The 18,729-nt window shown below is 41.5% G+C and overlaps 1 protein-coding gene across 1 annotated transcript in view; it reads right to left on the bottom strand.

Moving 5' to 3' along the window:
• Nucleotides 1-18,729, bottom strand: part of LOC117361273 (ropporin-1-like) — a 50,764-nt gene continuing 32,035 nt past the window's right edge. Inside the window, exons 4-5 of the mRNA XM_033946389.1 lie at nucleotides 2,897-3,072; nucleotides 1-67 (exon numbers count right to left, since the gene is read on the bottom strand). Coding sequence (XP_033802280.1) covers nucleotides 1-67; nucleotides 2,897-3,072 — 243 coding nt within the window. The remainder of the gene's footprint in view (nucleotides 68-2,896; nucleotides 3,073-18,729) is intronic.

Genomic DNA, 18,729 nt, shown 5'->3' with positions numbered 1-18,729 from the left:
TTATTCCAGTCTTACTCTTGGATTATTTATAAAGTCAGTCACTTTGATTAGCCCATCTGGCCCAATGCTGTATGGAACAGGAAACACAAGTTAATATTGCAGGTATAATAAAGCAAAAACCAAATAACCTCTTACTTTGTTAAGTTTCTTATATTTTTCCTTCTCTTTTTGTTTTTCACAATCTTGCTAAATATCTTTCCATCTTGATTTCTCTTCCTGTTGTACATTTTATTTGGGGTTGTTTTTTTTTGTTTTTTGTTTTTTTACTACATTCCTTTCCATGTCATTTGTTTTCTATTTTTGTTCAAATCATTTTTGTCATCTTTCTTTACATCTTCTTAAAATTGGCTTTAGAATTAGTTACCGGTACAATGAATAGTTCTAAACATGGGATTGGAAAATTATAACAGGCATCAGTCATCATTTCTAGGAGCCAGAGGCACTTTTAAGAATAATAAAAAATATTATTTCCTGGGAAATTTTTTTTGTTACTTTTTCTACCAGCCTCTTCCTCTCTCTACATCTTCTTTCCCTTCATTCCTCCTTCTTACCCATCCTCTTCCTCCTCCTCTCCTTTTTATTTCCCCTAACTTCCTTCTCTTGCCTTTCCCTCTCTCCATCTAATAATGCCATCTTTACCTACAAGCCTGATAGATGCTGCACATAGGGGGTCCTTGTACTAAGGCACGCTAACCATTTTAGTGCGCGCTAAACGTTTACGCATCCATAATAGTCTAGCTCAGTGGTTCCCAACCCTGTCCTGGAGGACCACCAGGCCAATCGGGTTTTCGGGATAGCCCTAATAAATATGCACGGAGCAGATTTGCATGCCTGTCACTTCCATTATATGCAAATCTCTCTCATGCATATTAATAATAATAATAATAATAATAATAACTTTATTTTTCTATACCGCCATAGTCTTGCGACTTCATTAGGGGTAGCCTGAAAACCCAATTGGCCTGGTGGTCCTCCAGGTCAAGGTTGGGAACCACTGGCCTAGCTAAAATGGCTAGTGCACCTTAGTAAAAGGACCCCATAGTCACAGTGCCAGGTTTTCTCTGTAGCATGGCCAAACACATAGCTAAGGTTTTTATGATGCTTAAGGAGAGTATTTGTGACTTTACAACTTAGGGTCAAATGTAAATTTCTGGAGGAAATCAAATTCCAAAGAGCTCTTAGATCAGTTTGCTGGCACAGTTTTGGAATAGCAAAGGACTTTTCAGAAGTCTTGTTTCTTGAGGCATTTGTAAGGAAACAAACCTCTTAGAAAATAACGTGCTTGCAAAAGTTGGATGAAAGCATACAATTTGTGCTTCCTTCTTATTTTAGCACGTTGGAGCAAAAGTTCCACAGTGCTATTTTTACATTAAAATTTTTTTTGCATAGGTGTTTGTATACCTTTTGAAGAATTTTTAATCTTCCAGAAGGTTCCGAATAGAGAATGACACAGTGACAAAATTCATCACCGTTACCGTCCCCGCGGATAACTGCGGGAAATAATCCCATGTCATTTTCTAGTGTCTATTTCAACCTCGGTCCTTCTACACCAGCATTCTTCAAAGCAAAGCTTGAGGGTCAGTGGCTGTGCTTATGTGAGCCAAGGATAATGAAGCCATTGTGACATCACTGATGTGATTGGTTCTTAGGCACAGGTGGAATGAGGCATTATGACATCACAATATCTGCTCTGGATACCAGAGACTGTCATTCTGTAGTGTCTGTTTCAACCTTGGTCCTTCTTCAAAGCAAAGCTTGCGGGTCAGTGGTTGTGCCCAATTATACTCTGATTCTTTCCTCTCTCCTTAAAGAATGACATGAAGATGGTTTCCCGCGGTAATCCGCGGGGACGGGAACGGTGATGAATTTTGTCACTGTGTCATTCTCTAGTTTCAAAATTTGCTGTTGCAAAGCTGAATTCCAGGATGTTTATATGTGGTGGTTTGTTTGTTTGTTTTACAGTATTTTTGGGATTTCTGTGCAGAGCAAAGTAACCAAAGAAAACATAAGCAATTCACAAACCAGTAAAAAGGGAAGAATAATTCCAGTGCAATGACATTCTAGGCAGACACCTTCCCAGCCCTGGGTACTAAATTTTTGACATTTTTTATCATGCTAGGTATGTTGGGGCTTGAAAGCACTTTTAGGTCAAAGTTCAACTCTGTAGTTAGGGCTCCTTTTACAAAGGTGCGTTAGGGCCTTAATATGCGGAATAGCACACGCTAAATTGCGCGCGCTAGACCTTAACACCAGCTTTGAGCTGGCCTTATTCTAGAAGCGTACTGCATGGTGTAGCGCGCGGTAATTTTGTGCGTGCGCTAAAAACGCTAACGCACCTTAGTAAAAGGAGCCTTTAGTGTTTTCTCGAAAAGCTGACTATGACATTTCAAGCTTTACCCCGATTTTTAACACCAAAACCTAGCTGGATGTTGGCACTGAAAATCCCAAGTAAAGAGGTGCTCTCTTTTATTATTCGGATAGTAGCAATATTCAGCACTAATACCCAGATAATCGTCCAGTTAACTAAAGACAGCAAAATAGTTTTCTGGATATAGCAATAAATATTGCAGCTATATAAAAAAAAAAAAAAAAATTGACTCTGCTCTGGCATACTCTATCATAATTTTCAGTCCTGGTGAACTATAGTTATCCATGTAGGAGATGCTCTGACCCAGGTAAGTGCCACTGAATATTGGTTGATTTGTGTTTAAAAGCAGTATATCCAACACCTGTTAGTATATAAAACCCCTTGATGAAAGAGTTTTAATCACAGAAATGCAGAAACAATAAATAATGGTAGATAAAGACCATGTGCTCTGTCCAGTCTGCCCATCCATTCTGAGCGACTGTTAGATAGTTTGACCTTGCAAATATAGATTTGGTAAGCTCTGCTTACATTTCTTGCTGTATGTAATTCAACATGCGGTTTACTTGTGTCGGTGAAACTTCTCCATCCATTTCAGCTAGGTAGGTGTAAAGAAACTGAAATGTGCTAAAAGGGATGCGAGGAGGGCCATTTTCACAATCAGATGATAAAACCTCACATGCAATCTTCAGTGTTTTGGCAATTGTCTGTTGAAAAAATAATAGAAAGTCTCAATTAGAAATTTTCACACAATTACAGCCACATTCCCTTCAGAGTACAATTCTGCAACTCTACAATGGTTGCTTCTTGTACAAAGCCCACTGGTCCCGGAATAAAGTGGGAATCTCCCTCTACCCACCAAGACTTAGACTTAAACCCCTCCCCCTCATACCACATCACTGCGCCAGTATCCAGCACCTCAGTCTTCCTTCCTACCAGTCAGGCTGTCTTTTTTACTTGTATTTTATTTCACATAGTTTCAGTGTTTGCATTTGCGGATTTCACCCTCATACTGGTGGAGGTTCCCTGCGGGGACATCCTTGATTGTAGGAGATCACAGACTTTTGGAAAAAGTCTGCTTCTAGGGGGTTCCCTGTTTCTCAGTAAGTCCCTTGACAGCCTGCACATCAGGCTAGGGTTTAGGGACTGTTCCACTAGTGGGTAGAGCGCAGGCTGAGCAGTTCTGTGGAGGCGTGACTGGGATTGTAGCCAGACTGCGTTCCTCCGCCAGGCGTCTGCATGGTGTGTCCGAGGGTGGCGGAGGTCTCCGGCTGTGGTGGTCAGGCCGGTGGGGCAATCAGAAGATTTGAAATCCAGATTTCCAGTTCAGAGGCAAAGGATCTCCCTGTGAGCTATTTTCAGCTCTGTCTGCAGTTTCTCTCATTCAGTACTAAACTAAACTAAATCTTAAGTTTGTATAGCGCATCATCTCCATAAAGATAGAGCTCGGCACAGTTTACAGGTAAATTTAATAAATGAGGGAAGGACATAATAAGAAATTAGAGGTTATGAAGAGGATCGCTAGCTTTACATTTTAAATAGATAGCTTTACGTTTTGGAGAAAATCCAGGTTTTCAGATGCTTTAGGAATAATTGGAATGAGCCTAGGTTCCGCAGCGGGCAGGGAAGTTATTCCAAAGCTCAGTGAATTTGAAGAAAAAGGATTTCCCTAATTTAACTGCATACATGACGCCTTTTAACAAGGGGAAAGATAGTTTGAGTTTGTGGGAGGATCTGGTAGTGTCAGGTCTCGAAGAATTCCAGGATAGTGGTACAGTTAGCACAGGCTACAGTGTTTTCCTGTCAGCACGTGTTTCTGTGGGTACAAGCTAACAGCTAGAATCAGATTTGAGTGGGATCTTTAAAAAGGGGGGTTTAGGTGGTTTCCCTGCATGCCCTACGCCTCCACCCCCACCCCTAAAATCCTAAAATCTCTATTTTTAAGGGTTCTCTGGTTTTCCAGGGCTATTTTTAGTCAAAACAAACCCTCAGTGGCCATCATCCAGATTTAATTTTAAAGTTATTTTTTATACTTGCCAGCTTCGTTTTTGAAAGAAAACCACATAGATGACCTCCCTAGGGCAGGATGTCATGGATTCATGTATTTGCGGTAGATGGTTGTTGGATGTGCAGCCGTATTCCACATACGATGCAGTCCACAAGGGGTGAAAGGCTTGCCCAGATTCGGTGCCTTGGACCTCCATGGAGGGTCTTCTAGTGCCTTCTGTCCCGACTCCCACAAAAATGGCGTCAGGGGGCCCTGGGGAGTGCACAGGTGACATCAAGAGGAAATGTAAGCGTGTCTCGGGGAATAAATCAGGTAAATCCAACAAACTGTCCCCAACTGTAGTGCAGGGATCAGCTTCTGCCATGGAGGATGGGTTTTCCCTGGATTTTGTTGATATGCTTTATGAGGCATAATTGAAAAAAAAAAAAAAAAAAGTCTTTACCTGTCTCCTGCCGGCCTCCATGCCAGGCACAGTGTCCAAGGTCTTTTTTCTTGCCTCCCCTAGGGCATGCCGACAGGTATGCAGGTAGTGCCCATGGTTACACCAGATTTGCTTTCTATACCTCTGCTTTCGCAGGAAGGCGCTGTGGCAGCGGCAGATCTGGCGGTTCTTCAGGATCTGGATCACTGCAGAGCCCCTGATTTGGGGGAGGATCCCACTGTGCGCAGATTTTTCAAGCATGTGTTTATTGTGAATCTGATCTCCTAATCTCTACAGACATTAAAGCTGCAGTCTGAGCTGCCTGTCACTGCAAAATGTTCCATCATGAGTGACCGGAGGCCACAATCTGCCTCTTTTCCTTATCATCCTGACTTTGTTTGGATTGTTAGGGACATCGAAGAGACTCCTGAGGTTCCCTTGCGCTGTGCTCGCACCGTGGTGCAGCTTTATTCGCTAGCGGATGCCTTTAACAAGTCCTTTGCCTCCTCAAAGGTGGATTCCTCAGTGGCGCAGGTCACCAAGTGCAGTTCTCTCCCCAGTGTGGGTTTTGTCCTTAAGCATCTGATTTGGCAGCCGCTGGTGTTCAGGCAACATTGGCCTCTTCATGGTTTGGGCATGCCATTCCAAGCTGTGCCATGATCCTGACACTATGGTACTCCGTGACTTGGATTTTATAATCTCGGGAGCAGATTATATGGCTGATGCCTTGTATGACATTTTGAAAGTTTTTGCTAACCTTTCTGCCTGTTCCGTTTCTGGATCCAGCAGTGGTCTGGCAATTCTTCTAAAGCAACCTTGAGCCGGTTGCCCTTTAAGGGACAGCTGCTGTCTGGATGACCTTATGGCCATTGTGCAGGATCGCACAATGCCTGTGAATAGATCCTGCCCTTCTAGGAGTTAAGGGTATTTAAATTTTTGTCCCTTCATGTGCTCTCATCCATACTCGGGCCCTTCCATGGGACAGCGGTCCTCTTCATCTGTCAGACCGTGCTTCGGCAGTTCACGGGAAGTCAGCCGGTGGCTCCAACAAAGAAACAGTTCTGATGCCAGACCAGTGTCTCCTCTTCCGTGGATAGGGGGCAGTTGTTGACCTTTCTGACAGAATGGCAGGGATGGCTTCAAGCTAGAGTTTCTCTGTCCTCTGACCGAGTATTTTCTTCGGGTGCAGAGTGCAGGCCACAATCCGCAGGCTTCTGGATATTGTGGCCATAGAACCCATTCTAGAGCGAGACTTGGATTCTGGGAGATTCTCGATATACTTTATTGTTTCAAGTTTCAAGTTTTCAAGTTTCAAGTTTTAATAAAATTTTGATTAATCGCTTTATCTAGATTCAAAGCGATATACATCATAATAAAATTACATTGTTAAAATTCTTACTATAATAGATAAAACAAACTAGACTTTAGACAGATGCGACGAACTGGAAACATGAGGAATTAGGGGGAGAATTTACATTGTATTAAAAGTCTGGAGAGACATATAGGGAAAGGACATGAGGAAGGGTAGGGTGATTGGAAAAAAAGAAAAAAAATTTTAAAAATTAATTTATAAAAGCATCATTGAAAAGAAAAGTTTTCAATTTACTTTTGAATTTTTCTATATTGGTTTCCTCTCTTAGATAAATAGGAAAAGAATTCCAATTTTGGGGAGCAATAACGGAGAACATAAACTGGCGGCGTGTATTTATTATTTTTAAAGATGGGATAGATAATAAATGTTGTTCTGTAGATCTTAAAGTTCTGTTGGTAGTGTAAGGTATTAACAATTTGTGAATGAAAGCTGGTGTTTTAAACATAAGGGATTTGAAAGTAAGCAGACCAAGTTTGTATATTATTCTGTGGGCTACTGGTAGCCAATGAGCTTCTTTAAGAAGGGGCGTTACATGGTCAAATTTTTTAGCTTTACAAATAAGTTTTATGGATGTGTTTTGTATCATTTGTAATCGTTTAATTTCCTTTTGTGCTGTTCCTATAAGCAACGCATTACAATAGTCTATTTTTGAAATGACAAGAGAATGAATAAGAATGTTAAGAGATTTATTACTAAGAAATTGTGACACCGAACGTATTTGACGGAGCCTGAAAAATGAAGACTTGATGACACTACTTATGTGTTCATGAAAAGAAAGTTTTTGATCAAATATAACGCCTAGTATTTTTATGTTATTAACCTCTTGTAGTGGTTGACCCTTGATGGAAATAGGGAGCTGTAGATTGAAATTCTCCTTTAAAGGGAAGAGTAATACGTTGGATTTCTTAATATTTAATGCAAGTCTATTTTCATTTAACCAATTATGAATTTTCTCTAGTTTAATATTAATTGATGCTGAGTCAGATGGATTATTGGTATCTATGGGATGTAAGAGTTGAATGTCATCGGCATATGCAAATACATTGAAGCCTATGGATTGGCATAAGGTCAGCAAGGGAGAAAGAAATATGTTAAACAGAAGTGGAGATAATATAGAGCCTTGAGGGACACCGTAAGCTGTATTAAGAGTATCAGAGGTTGTGTTGTTGAAAGAAACAGAAGAGGAACGATTAGAAAAGTAAGATTGGAACCAAGATAGGACTTGGTCTGTAATACCGATTGATTGAAGTCTGTTTAATAGTAAATTATGGTCGATTGTGTCGAAGGCTGCCGAAAGATCTAATGAGATTAAGAGAACTGACTGATGGTGATCTAAATAATAATGGATAGTGGTAGTCATACCAATTAAAGAGTGTTCTGTGGAGTGATGTTGCCTAAATCCTGTTTGGTTGGGGTGGAGAATGTTAGTTTTTTCAATGAAATCTGAAATCTGATTAAACACGACTTTCTCAGTTATTTTAGATAAAAAAGGGAGATTAGCGATGGGTCTGTAATTTGATGGATCTTCAGCATTAATTTTGGAATTTTTAATGATTGGGTGAATGAGTGAATGTTTCCAGACGACGGGAACAATACTTTGTTTTAAACTTTCACTTATTAGAGTATGAATTGCTGGACCAAAAATAGTGAAGAAGCGTTTGAGTAAGAAAGGAGGAATTGGATCTAATTGAGAACCTTTGATGTTCATGGATTTTATTACAGATTCTATTTCAAGTAAATTTGGAATTTTGAAGTGGGAACATTTTGAAGAAAGAGAGCTAACCTCGATAGATGCTTGGTCATGTTTAGTAAGTGAGTTTATGGTAAATGTCGATCTAATCTTATCGATTTTGTCAGTGAAATGTGATGCGAGATCTTGAGATGTGAGATTAAGTAAGTTATCTTGGTTTTTTCGTTTGGTGGAATGTGAAATTGAGTTTAATATGCGATAAAGAGTGGAAGAATTTGGAGCTTTCTGACAATTGGAGACTGATTTCTGGACCTCAAGGCGGTCAATGCAGTGCTGAAAGTGCCTTGCTTACACATGGAGACGGTGCACTCAGTGATAGCATCAGTGGCACCAGGAGTGGTTCATGCCTCAGTCAGATCTAGGGAGGCTAATCTTCACATTCCCATTTTCTTGGACCACCAGAAGTATCTGCGGTTCCACGCCCTGGAGATTGGCGCTGGCACACAGGACCTTCATCAAAGTGATGGTGGTGGTGGCAGCCCATTTTCATAGTAACATAGTAACATAGTAGATGACGGCAGATAAAGACCCGATGGTCCATCCAGCCTACCCAACCTGATTCAATTTAAATTTTTTTTTTTCTTCTTAGCTATTTCTGGGCAAGAATCCAAAGCTTTACCCGGTACTATGCTTGGGTTCCAACTGCCGAAATCTCTGTTAAGACTTACTCCAGCCCATCTACACCCTCCCAGCCATTGAAGCCCTCCTCTGCCCATCTCCACCAAACGGCCATACACAGACACAGACCGTGCAAGTCTGCCCAGTAACTGGCCTAGTTCAATATTTAATATTATTTTCTGATTCTAAATCTTCTGTGTTCATCCCACGCTTCTTTGAACTCAGTCACAGTTTTACTCTCCACCACCTCTCTCGGGAGCGCATTCCAGGCATCCACTACCCTCTCCGTAAAGTAGAATTTCCTAACATTGCCCCTGAATCTACCACCCCTCAACCTCAAATTATGTCCTCTGGTTTTACCATTTTCCTTTCTCTGGAAAAGATTTTGTTCTACGTTAATACCCTTTAAGTATTTGAACGTCTGAATCATATCTCCCCTGTCTCTCCTTTCCTCTAGGGTATACATATTCAGGGCTTCCAGTCTCTCCTCATACGTCTTCTGGCGCAAGCCTCCTATCATTTTTGTCGCCCTCCTCTGGACCGCCTCAAGTTTTCTTACGTCTTTCGCCAGATACGGTCTCCAAAACTGAACACAATACTCCAAGTGGGGCCTCACCAATGACCTGTACAGGGGCATCAACACCTTCTTCCTTCTACTGACTACGCCTCTCTTTATACAGCCCAGAATCCATCTGGCAGCAGCCACTGCCTTGTCACACTGTTTTTTCTCCTTTAGATCTTCGGACACTATCACCCCAAGGTCCCTCTCCCCGTCCGTGCATATCAGCTTCTCTCCTCCCAGCATATACGGTTCCTTCCTATTATTAATCCCCAAATGCATTACTCTGCATTTCTTTGCATTGAATTTTAGTTGCCAGGCATTAGACCATTCCTCTAACTTTTGCAGATCCTTTTTCATATTTTCCACTCCCTCTTCGGTGTCTACTCTGTTACAAATCTTGGTATCATCTGCAAAAAGGCACACTTTTCCTTCTAACCCTTCAGCAATGTCACTTACATACATATTGAACAGGATTGGCCCCAGCACCGAACCCTGAGGGACTCCACTAGTCACCTTTCCTTCCTTTGAGTGACTTCCATTAACCACCACCCTCTGGCGTCTGTCCGACAGCCAGTTTCTGACCCAGTTCACCACTTTGGGTCCTAACTTCAGCCCTTCAAGTTTGTTCAACAGCCTCCTATGAGGAACTGTATCAAAGGCTTTGCTGAAATCCAAGTAAATTACATCTAGCATTTTCGTATCCCGGGTGTCCTGATTTACCCATATTTAGACAACTGGTTGATCAGAGCTCCCATGCTATCTGAAAGTCATCAGGCAGTTCAACAGGTGGTGCAGTTGCAGCACCTGGGCTGGGTGATCAACTTCAGGAAGAGTCACCTTAAACCGACGCAGGATCTGGAATACCCGGGAGTTTGGTTTCACATGGGACAGAACAAAGTGTTCCTGCTTGTCTCCAGTCAGGAGAAGCTTTTATAGGTTGTCAGGGACCTTCTGGCCACTCTGATTTCGACGGCATGGCAGTACCTTCAGGTTCTGGGGACCATGGTGACAACGGTCAATGTGGTCAGTAGTATAATGGGTACACCTCATGTCAAAATGATTGACAGCTGTCAGAGATAAGGATCGACCAATCAGCGTTCACTTCCGGGTTAAGCCCCGCCCATTGTCCCACCTTAGTCTCTGCCCATGCCCCGCCCCTCCCATAGGAATGAATGGTAGTAGCCCCACCCATGGCCCCGCCCCACTCTTCACCTAAGCCCCGCCCCTCCCATAGGAATGAATAGTGGTAGCCCCGCCCATGACCCCCGCCCCCACCCATGGACCCTCCCCTCAAGCCCCGCCCCTCCCATTGCCCCGCCCCTCATGTCCCACCCCGGAAATGCACTTTTTGATGACATCACCGGAAATGGGGGCGTGTTTGACCCAGGAAATACGCTTTCTGATGACATAGGCAGAAATTGGGTAAATGAAGCGACGGAAATGCGCTTTTCTGACCACGTAGGCGGAAATAGGGTAAATGATGCAGCGGAAATGCGCTTTTCTGACCACGTAGGCGGAAATAGGGGAAACAGACTTAGTCAAAACCCCCACCCGGAAATGATGTGGCCAGAAAAGAAGCGTCTTTATTTTAACAGTTTTTAGTTAAAAGACAGGGTTTAAGAGCTCACGGATAGAGCAGATCACAAAACAAAAGGCATTCACAAAATCTTTCCTGCTTTTAAAACAGAGCAGGGGCAGAAACAAACGAGAAAAGGTTGCATTTGCTTTTAACACACTTTTCAGTAGGAATTCTGAGCTAATGGTTAATGGGCCAGCTCCCCTATTGTCATGGTAACAGCTGATAAGCCCCTTGCAGCACCCCTCCCCTGATAAAGCCAAGGGGGACAGAGGTGGAGGTGTGTTTAAACATGTCTGAACTTGTCCCGGCCCCCTACTGTTGTCTTAACAATCTGAAAAAAAACAAAAGCAGCTGTCACCTAACAGGGCTCTGTTAAAAAGGCAGAGCTATGAAAGATTCTTTATTGAAGCAAATTTATTACGATCCATACGCGGCAGGAAGCTATGGAGGCATTACCCCTCTACTTCAAGCGGCTAAAAAGAGTGATATAACAGTCCGGAGAAAAGATGTGGTGGATTGGATCACCGGTCAAAATGCATACAATTTACACAGACTGGCTAGAATCCATTTTAAAAGAAATAAAACAATTGTGTCGGAAGTTGACAGACAGTGGCAAAGTGACTTAGTCGACATGTCAGCCTTTGCCCGTTATAACAACGGTTACAAATACATCTTAACGGTAATAGATATCCTGTCAAAATATGCATGGGTCGTTTCTTTAAAAACAAAAACCGGTCATGAAGTCACCGAAGCCTTTGAAACAATATTTAATTTAGGGCGTACACCTGAAAAACTTCAAACAGACAACATAAGAACATAAGAACATAAGAAGCTGCCTCCACTGGGTCAGACCGAGGTCCATCTCGCCCAGCGGTCCGCTCCCGCGGTGGCCCATCAGGTCTGCGACCTGTGAAGTGGTTTCTGTCCACTTCTATAACCTACCTCAAGTTCTATCTGTACCCCTCTATCCCCTTATCCTCCAGGAACCTATCCAAACCCTCCTTGAACCCCTGTACAGAGTTCTGGCCTATCACATCCTCCGGAAGCTTGTTCCATGTGTCCACCACCCTCTGAGTAAAAAAGGACTTCCTAGCATTTGTTCTAAACCTGTCCCCTTTCAATTTCTCCGAGTGACCCCTAATGCTTGTGGCTCCCCACAGTTTGAAGAATCTGTCCTTATTCACTTTCTCTATGTCCTTTAGGATTTTGAAGGTTTCTATCATGTCCCCTCTAAGTCTCCTCTTCTCTAACCAGAACTCCACAATACCCCCCCCCCCACCCCACCAACTCCATGACCCTCAGAGAGGGACTCCCTGTGGTTTCTTCAGGGAAGTCCCCCTGTACACAATCCCTCCCCCCTCAGAAAGAAGCTCAATGTAAAGATTCGATTTTTGCTAATATTCTTGTCCAAGTCCTGGTGTAAGTATAATAGTACCCATGTCGCTTTGCAATAGATAATTCCATATGAAAAATAAACTGAAGCTTCAAAGTCCAATCCAGATGAGTAGGTGCCAGTCCCTGTTTCCAATGAGCAGCAATCAAGCATTTTGCTGCCGCCAAACCCCAACGTCGGAGCTTAGTCTGCCAAGAATATAGACTAACATTATAAAGGCCTAATAGACAGCCCTGTGGAGAAAAAGGCAATGAAATCTGTAACAAGTGCGATAAACATCCCACAACAGTCCTCCAAAAGGGCTTCAAAACTGGACAATCCCACCATATATGTAAAAAGGTCCCCCTAGCCACTCCACATCTCCAACATAAGGCAGATACATTAGGAAACATACGATGGAGATGATCAGGTGTGTAATACCAGCGCAGGGCTACTTTATAGGCATTTTCCTTAATAAGTGCACAAGAAGAGGCTTTTCCCACTTCTATATGAATTCTAGACCACTCTTCAACAGAAAAAGTACAGTGCAAGTCCACCTCCCAAGCCCGCTGATAGAGAGCCGGAAAGGAAAAGGAGCCCCGAATATATTGGTAAAGAACAGAAATGGGTTTAGGTAAGTTCCGAAGAGTGACCCACAAGTGAGCAAAGGGGTCGAGAGATTGAATGGGCCCCCTATCCCACTTCTGAGAGTGAAGGAAATGACGTATCTGAGAATAAGCCAGAAAATCTCCCCTGGGTAAGTCAGCACTAATCTGGAAGGTTTCAAGAGACACCAGGACCCCCTTCTGAAGCACATCTCGAAAGGTAGATAACCCCAACCGTTTCCACCGCATAAACACAGAGCTCTCCCCACCCGCCGGGAACATAGGCTCATCTCGCACCGCACCAAGAATCGAGGGGCCTGCCCCAGCCCCCCAACGCCGTTTTGCAACACCCCACACTCTCAGAAGATGTTCCAAAAATGGATTCCCTGGGACCGCCAATCGCCCAAGATCAATAGAGGAGGACCAAAGCCAGCGTTTCAAACATGGGCGTCCCACAAAATGTTGTTCAATACGCACTGCCAACTTAAAATCAGCGATCTCCCAATCCAATAAGAGCCGCAGCTGGGTAAAGAATTTTTAAATAAGTCTCTGAAGAATTTATTAAAACAAAAAGGTGTTAGCCATTTTGTGACACATAATGATGTTAAAGCAGCTGTAGTGGAAAGATTTAACAGGACTTTAAAATCCAAAATGTGGAGATATTTTACAATCCTGTTAAAGCAGCTGTAGTGGAAAGATTTAACAGGACTTACAGCTCATTGGTTCATCCTTCTTGATAAAGTCAAGGGGGGAGAGGGAGGAGGTGTGTTTAAACCTGTCCCGGTCCCCCTGGTGTTGTCATAATGACGTATGTCTTAGATCTTTAACAGCTGTTAACATCAGAAATAAAAAGTTCTCACTGCTGTTAGCAACAGAAATAAAGGTTCTCAAGCCGTCAAACAAAATGACTGTCACGAAGGCTCGTAGATTGAGTTACTTTCTTAAAGATCGTGATGTAGAAAAAGAGGGTTACCCAAAGACCGAAAAACTGTACGAATCAGACAAAGAAAATATGGACCCCTTTAACAAGCAGGTAACTGAAAAAAGGCCTACCAAGAGGCCTCGTAACTTTCTTAAAGACTGTAATGCTGAGAAAGAGGGTTACTCACCGGCTGAAAAACCGATTGACGCGACGGCAGATACCGGGGAGCATACGCACGAATTAACAGATTCTGAAATACAAGAGTTTCCAGATGCTCAAAAGCTATATGATTCAGACACAGAAAATGAAGATGTAGGCTATGAACTACCAGAGGATAATACTTCAGATATTGAATTTTATGAAGCCGCTGCTGAAGCCGAAGCAACAGACATGTTGGAAAAGCCAGTATCTTCCACAGTAAGAGAGAGAGACACACACGCACTTTTTATTACCAGGGGTCGTTGAAGGGTTTATGAAGCTGAATGTGTTCATGCGTTTTAAAAAGGAAAATTTATTTCTGTATATTTTTTGTTTTTTTGTAGGGAAGTGGCGGATCTTCACGATCACAGAAACCTGTGGGCAAGGTGTACATGCCGATGATAAATCTATCATGTTTGTGTTTTTTCTGCTCGTTTCAAAGAGAACCAGCGGTGAATGAGCGTAAACCTGAAGATTCTTGTGATTATGGACTGTGGACCGGCATAGGTCTTTCCAAAACACCCACAGAACTTAAATCAGTTATAAAGGTAGCTGTATACTGCATTCTAAATAAATGTCTGCAAGGCGTGAAGGATGAAGATTGTGGAGCCTGCTTAATACGTGCTGGTGGGCAAAAACACCACGATTGCTTGATATGGGGACATAAGGAAATACAGCAGAAACTCAAAAAAACTTGTGACATGCTATGCCTAGGACGTGTGGTAAATGTAGTCACTTTTGTAGGCTATAAAATGAAAATATTGATGCTTTGTAATGAAAGCATTAATATAATCATTGATTTAATCAGAGATATTAAGACCTCTATAAACGGGCCACGACTACTCAATAGATTGGTCAATTTCATGAGAGATGGTGCATATGTAGAGATTGTAAATGATTTAATCCGTGACACCGATTATAAATCATTCTTCAAAAGAAATGCTTTTTAAAACATGTTTTGTTTTTTTATTCTCGGGATTGTGGGAAATACAGTGTGTAACGGTATGTTTGTTTGTATAAAAGTTTAAACATTTTATTGTTGTAAAATAAAGATTTTCTTAAAAAATTATAAAATGTGTGGTGTGTTTTAGAAATGTATTATCAGCCCAAACTAAAACAATAGAAGGTGTGACAGGTTATAAGGAACTAGGCTCTAGACACGTAGGGGTCATTTTGGTATCTAAATTGACTAACCAAGACAAACAAACTCTAGCAGAGATCTTAGACATACAATAAAGCCTTTGTGAATGGATAACCTCTATAGAGGGGGGTGTAAGTGTATAAAATAAACTATGAGAAGACCAGCAAGCATTCTGGTTTTTGTGGGTGCTACACCGGACCCCGGATACATCAACTGCTAACATGGTGAGTAGAAAAGGGGCCTTTATTTTTGGTTTTAGGGACATCATTTTTTCTTTCTCTGAATCTATCATTGCATTTAAAAACAGGAACGGGGATCTGATGGTAGAAATAAACTATCTCTTACCAGAAAAAGACAACAGATATTAAACAGTAAGTGACAAATGTATTATTTGGCACATATGTTGGTTTTTAAAAACAGCATCTACAAAACATTCTTTTTTTCGTTATGATTAGACCAAGAAACGGCTGGAGAGCCGACACCTTCTACATCGACAAATTCTAACCAACAACCGGCTCCTTACCGGAAGCCAAAAGATAAACGAAATAGTAGGTATCCTGGTTTTGTAAGGCGACTAGGGTTAAAAGAAAATGTCATTACTTTTATAATGGTTGATCAAGAAAATATTAGGCAGTCAGATCCTCAAGGGTGGGGAAAAAGTATTAACGGTTATGCTATGTTATAAATTGTAGATCGGGAAAATGTTAGAAAGTCGCAAGCAGATACCATGAACCTGACGGAAAAGTATAACAGGAAAAGATCGCATAGTAAAAGCTTCTTACACGGGGAACCAGAGTCCAAAGCTGCTTACAGGAAACCAAAAGATAAACAAAATAGTAAGTATTCTGATTTTGTAAGGAGACTAGTGTAAAAGAAAATGTCATTACTTTTATAATGGTTAATGAAGAAAATGTTAAGCACAGACAGATCCTCAAAGGGGAAAAGTATTAACGGTCATGCTATGTTATAAATTGTAGATCAAGAAAATGTTAGAAAGTCACAAGCAGACACCGTGAAGCCGACAGAAAAGTTTAACAGCACAGAAGCACAGCCGGACAGCACAGAAGAAGGAGAATGTTATGAAGTTGATAATTATTCTGATAGCAGCAAAGTGTCAGAGGATGGTTCAAATAAGGGTGCATTAGGTCCTTCTGAAGATTCAGAACCAATCAACTATGTCCAATTTGTGAAAAGATAGGATCGTAAACTGGACAAGTTTCATGGTGTGCTTTATTCAGAAGAATTTCGTTTCATTAATTTAGACAGGATAACATCATTAAGTGATGCTCAAAATGCTATACGCCAAGGCATTCAACATATCCTGGACGATGTTAGCAACAGAGTATCGCCCGGTGACTACGTACAAGTGCACCTACATTCGTCACTTTTTCACAACTCCTTGTTTTCTGGTAAATTAAATCCCGAATCGCTAGATGCTGATGATTTCTTAGACCAGGTTGCTAAACTCCTTCAAAGTCACAGAGAAATACAGGTCTGTGATTTAGTCCGTGTTGTTGTACTTGTAATAAGAAACAAGGGTGGTAGGGGTCGTAGGGTGTTAAAATCTATACTGTTTAGCCAGATTTTGCAGAAAAAAAGGATGTATTTAATAGATTTGAATAACACAGGCAATAACCTGTGTTTTGCCGGTAGCCTTACAGCCCTTATGTCCTCCGTAAAACTCACAGATGCTGAACTGTTAATAGGTGCTGAAAAGCTACATAATGATTTGGGGTGGTCGGTACATAAAAAAGTCATGCTCGATGATGTAGCAACCATAGAACAACATTTAAAGAAAAAAAAGTTGTGTTTTATACAAACTCGTGGTGTTGCTTTAAAACATCAGACCAGCCCATTTATCCAAAAACGGTTTTCTTATTGCTACATGACGATCATTTCTACGGCATAACCGATGTAAAAAAATTCTATGGGGAGCGTAATTTCTGTACTTTTTGCCAGAAGCCCTATAGTCACGACCACTCCTGTATATTATGGTGCCGTCTTTGTTCAACACAGACATGTTTGAACAATGACAGTATACAGCAGAGGTGTCCTAATTGCAAGATGAGTTGTCGCTCTAAAGACTGTTTAGATAGACATATGCAGCTGGCGCAGAAAAAAGAAGTGGAGTGTTTATCTAAAACACTGTGTCTGAAATGTGAGTCCTATGTGAACGAAAAACATAAATGTAAGGGTAGGATGTGTAAGCTATGCCGTGAACCCTTAAGCGGTGATGACATACACTTATGTTTTATGACACCCATCAATAAACTCAAAACATCTGAAAAGTATATTATTTACGATTGCGAATGTATGCAGGAAACAGGCTGGCACATTCCTAATTACATATATGCCGAGGACTTGTACGAAACAAGAAAATGGGAATTCAAGGGTCTAGAGTGTATTTTTGCTTTTATACAGTTTTTTGTGACAAAAAATTTAAAGACTATACCTTCATAGCCCATAATGCCAAAGGCTATGACGGGTATTTTGTTCTTAGCCAACTGTTAAAGGAAAAGATGGACACAGATCTGTTGGTTCAAGGTGGTAAGCTTTTACAAATCACAGTAGAACCTTTAGCTATTCATTTCATAGACTCTCTAAATTTCCTACCTATGAAACTTAGCAAACTTCCAAAGGCCTTAGGTTTTCCAGGCTGTAAGGATTATTTCCCGCATTTTTTTAATACTCAGGAAAATCAAAACTATGTGGGGTGTATGCCGGATAAGGAGCATTATGGTGTGAGAAACATGATGCCTGAAGAAAAAGAGGAATTTTTAAAATGGTACAAGGACAACCAGCACAAGACGTTTGATTTGCAAAAAGAGTTGGCTTATTACTGTCAACAGGATGTGGCTATTTTGCGACAGGCATGTGTTCTCTACAGAGCAGAAATCATGAAAATGACACAGAAAGATGTGGTTGTAGAACGTGAGGGTACTTCAGAAATTCTAATGAATTGTTTAGACCCTTTCCAATATATAACCCTAGCCTCTGTATGTATGGCCATGTTCAGATTTATGTTTTTAGAACCCAAGACTGTGGCGCTCATCCCCCCGGATAACTATCACAGACACAAAAAGAGTTTCTCTATACTACAAAACAAAACCTGGGGAAAAAATACACTATTACGATTTTACCAGCCTATACCCATTTGTCAATAAAACAAAGGAATATCCAACAGGCCATCCGCAAATCATTTATGACAACTTTGGTCCACCCACAAATTACTTTGGTTTTATAAAAGCAAAAGTAGATCCTCCAAGAAAGCTCTTTTTCCCGGTGTTACCTGTCAGGGTGGGGGGTAAGCTTATGTTTCCTTTGTGCTGTACGTGTGCCGACGCACGGCAACCAGAAACGTGTGCCCATACAGATGAGGAGAGAGCTTTCGTGGGGACTTGGTGCACGGTGGAGATGGATGTTGCCATTGCAAAAGGTTATGTGGTTGTTGAAATCTATGAAATCTGGCATTTCGAGCAAAAATCTGACAGTCTCTTTTCTGAATACATCAAAATACACCTCCGTCAAAAACAAGAGGCTTCTGACTACCCCCGGTGGTGCAATGATACAGAAAAACAAAACATGTACATCTCTGATTTCTATAGAAAAGAAGGTGTACTTTTGCGGGCAGACCATATTCAGTTAAACCCTGCTAAACGCCAAATAGCAAAACTTTTCTTAAATTCTCTGTGGGGGAAATTTGGTCAAAGGACAAACCTGCCTACCGTTAGCATTGTCAGAGAGCCTGATGATCTCTTTAAATATCTGTTTTCCCCTGAATTTGAGGTTTCATCGTGTGACTTTATTGATGATGAA

Source organism: Geotrypetes seraphini, chromosome 5, assembly GCF_902459505.1.
Source record: "Geotrypetes seraphini chromosome 5, aGeoSer1.1, whole genome shotgun sequence".
Lineage (NCBI taxonomy): Eukaryota > Metazoa > Chordata > Amphibia > Gymnophiona > Dermophiidae > Geotrypetes > Geotrypetes seraphini.
This window is presented reverse-complemented; position numbering and strand designations above follow the sequence as displayed.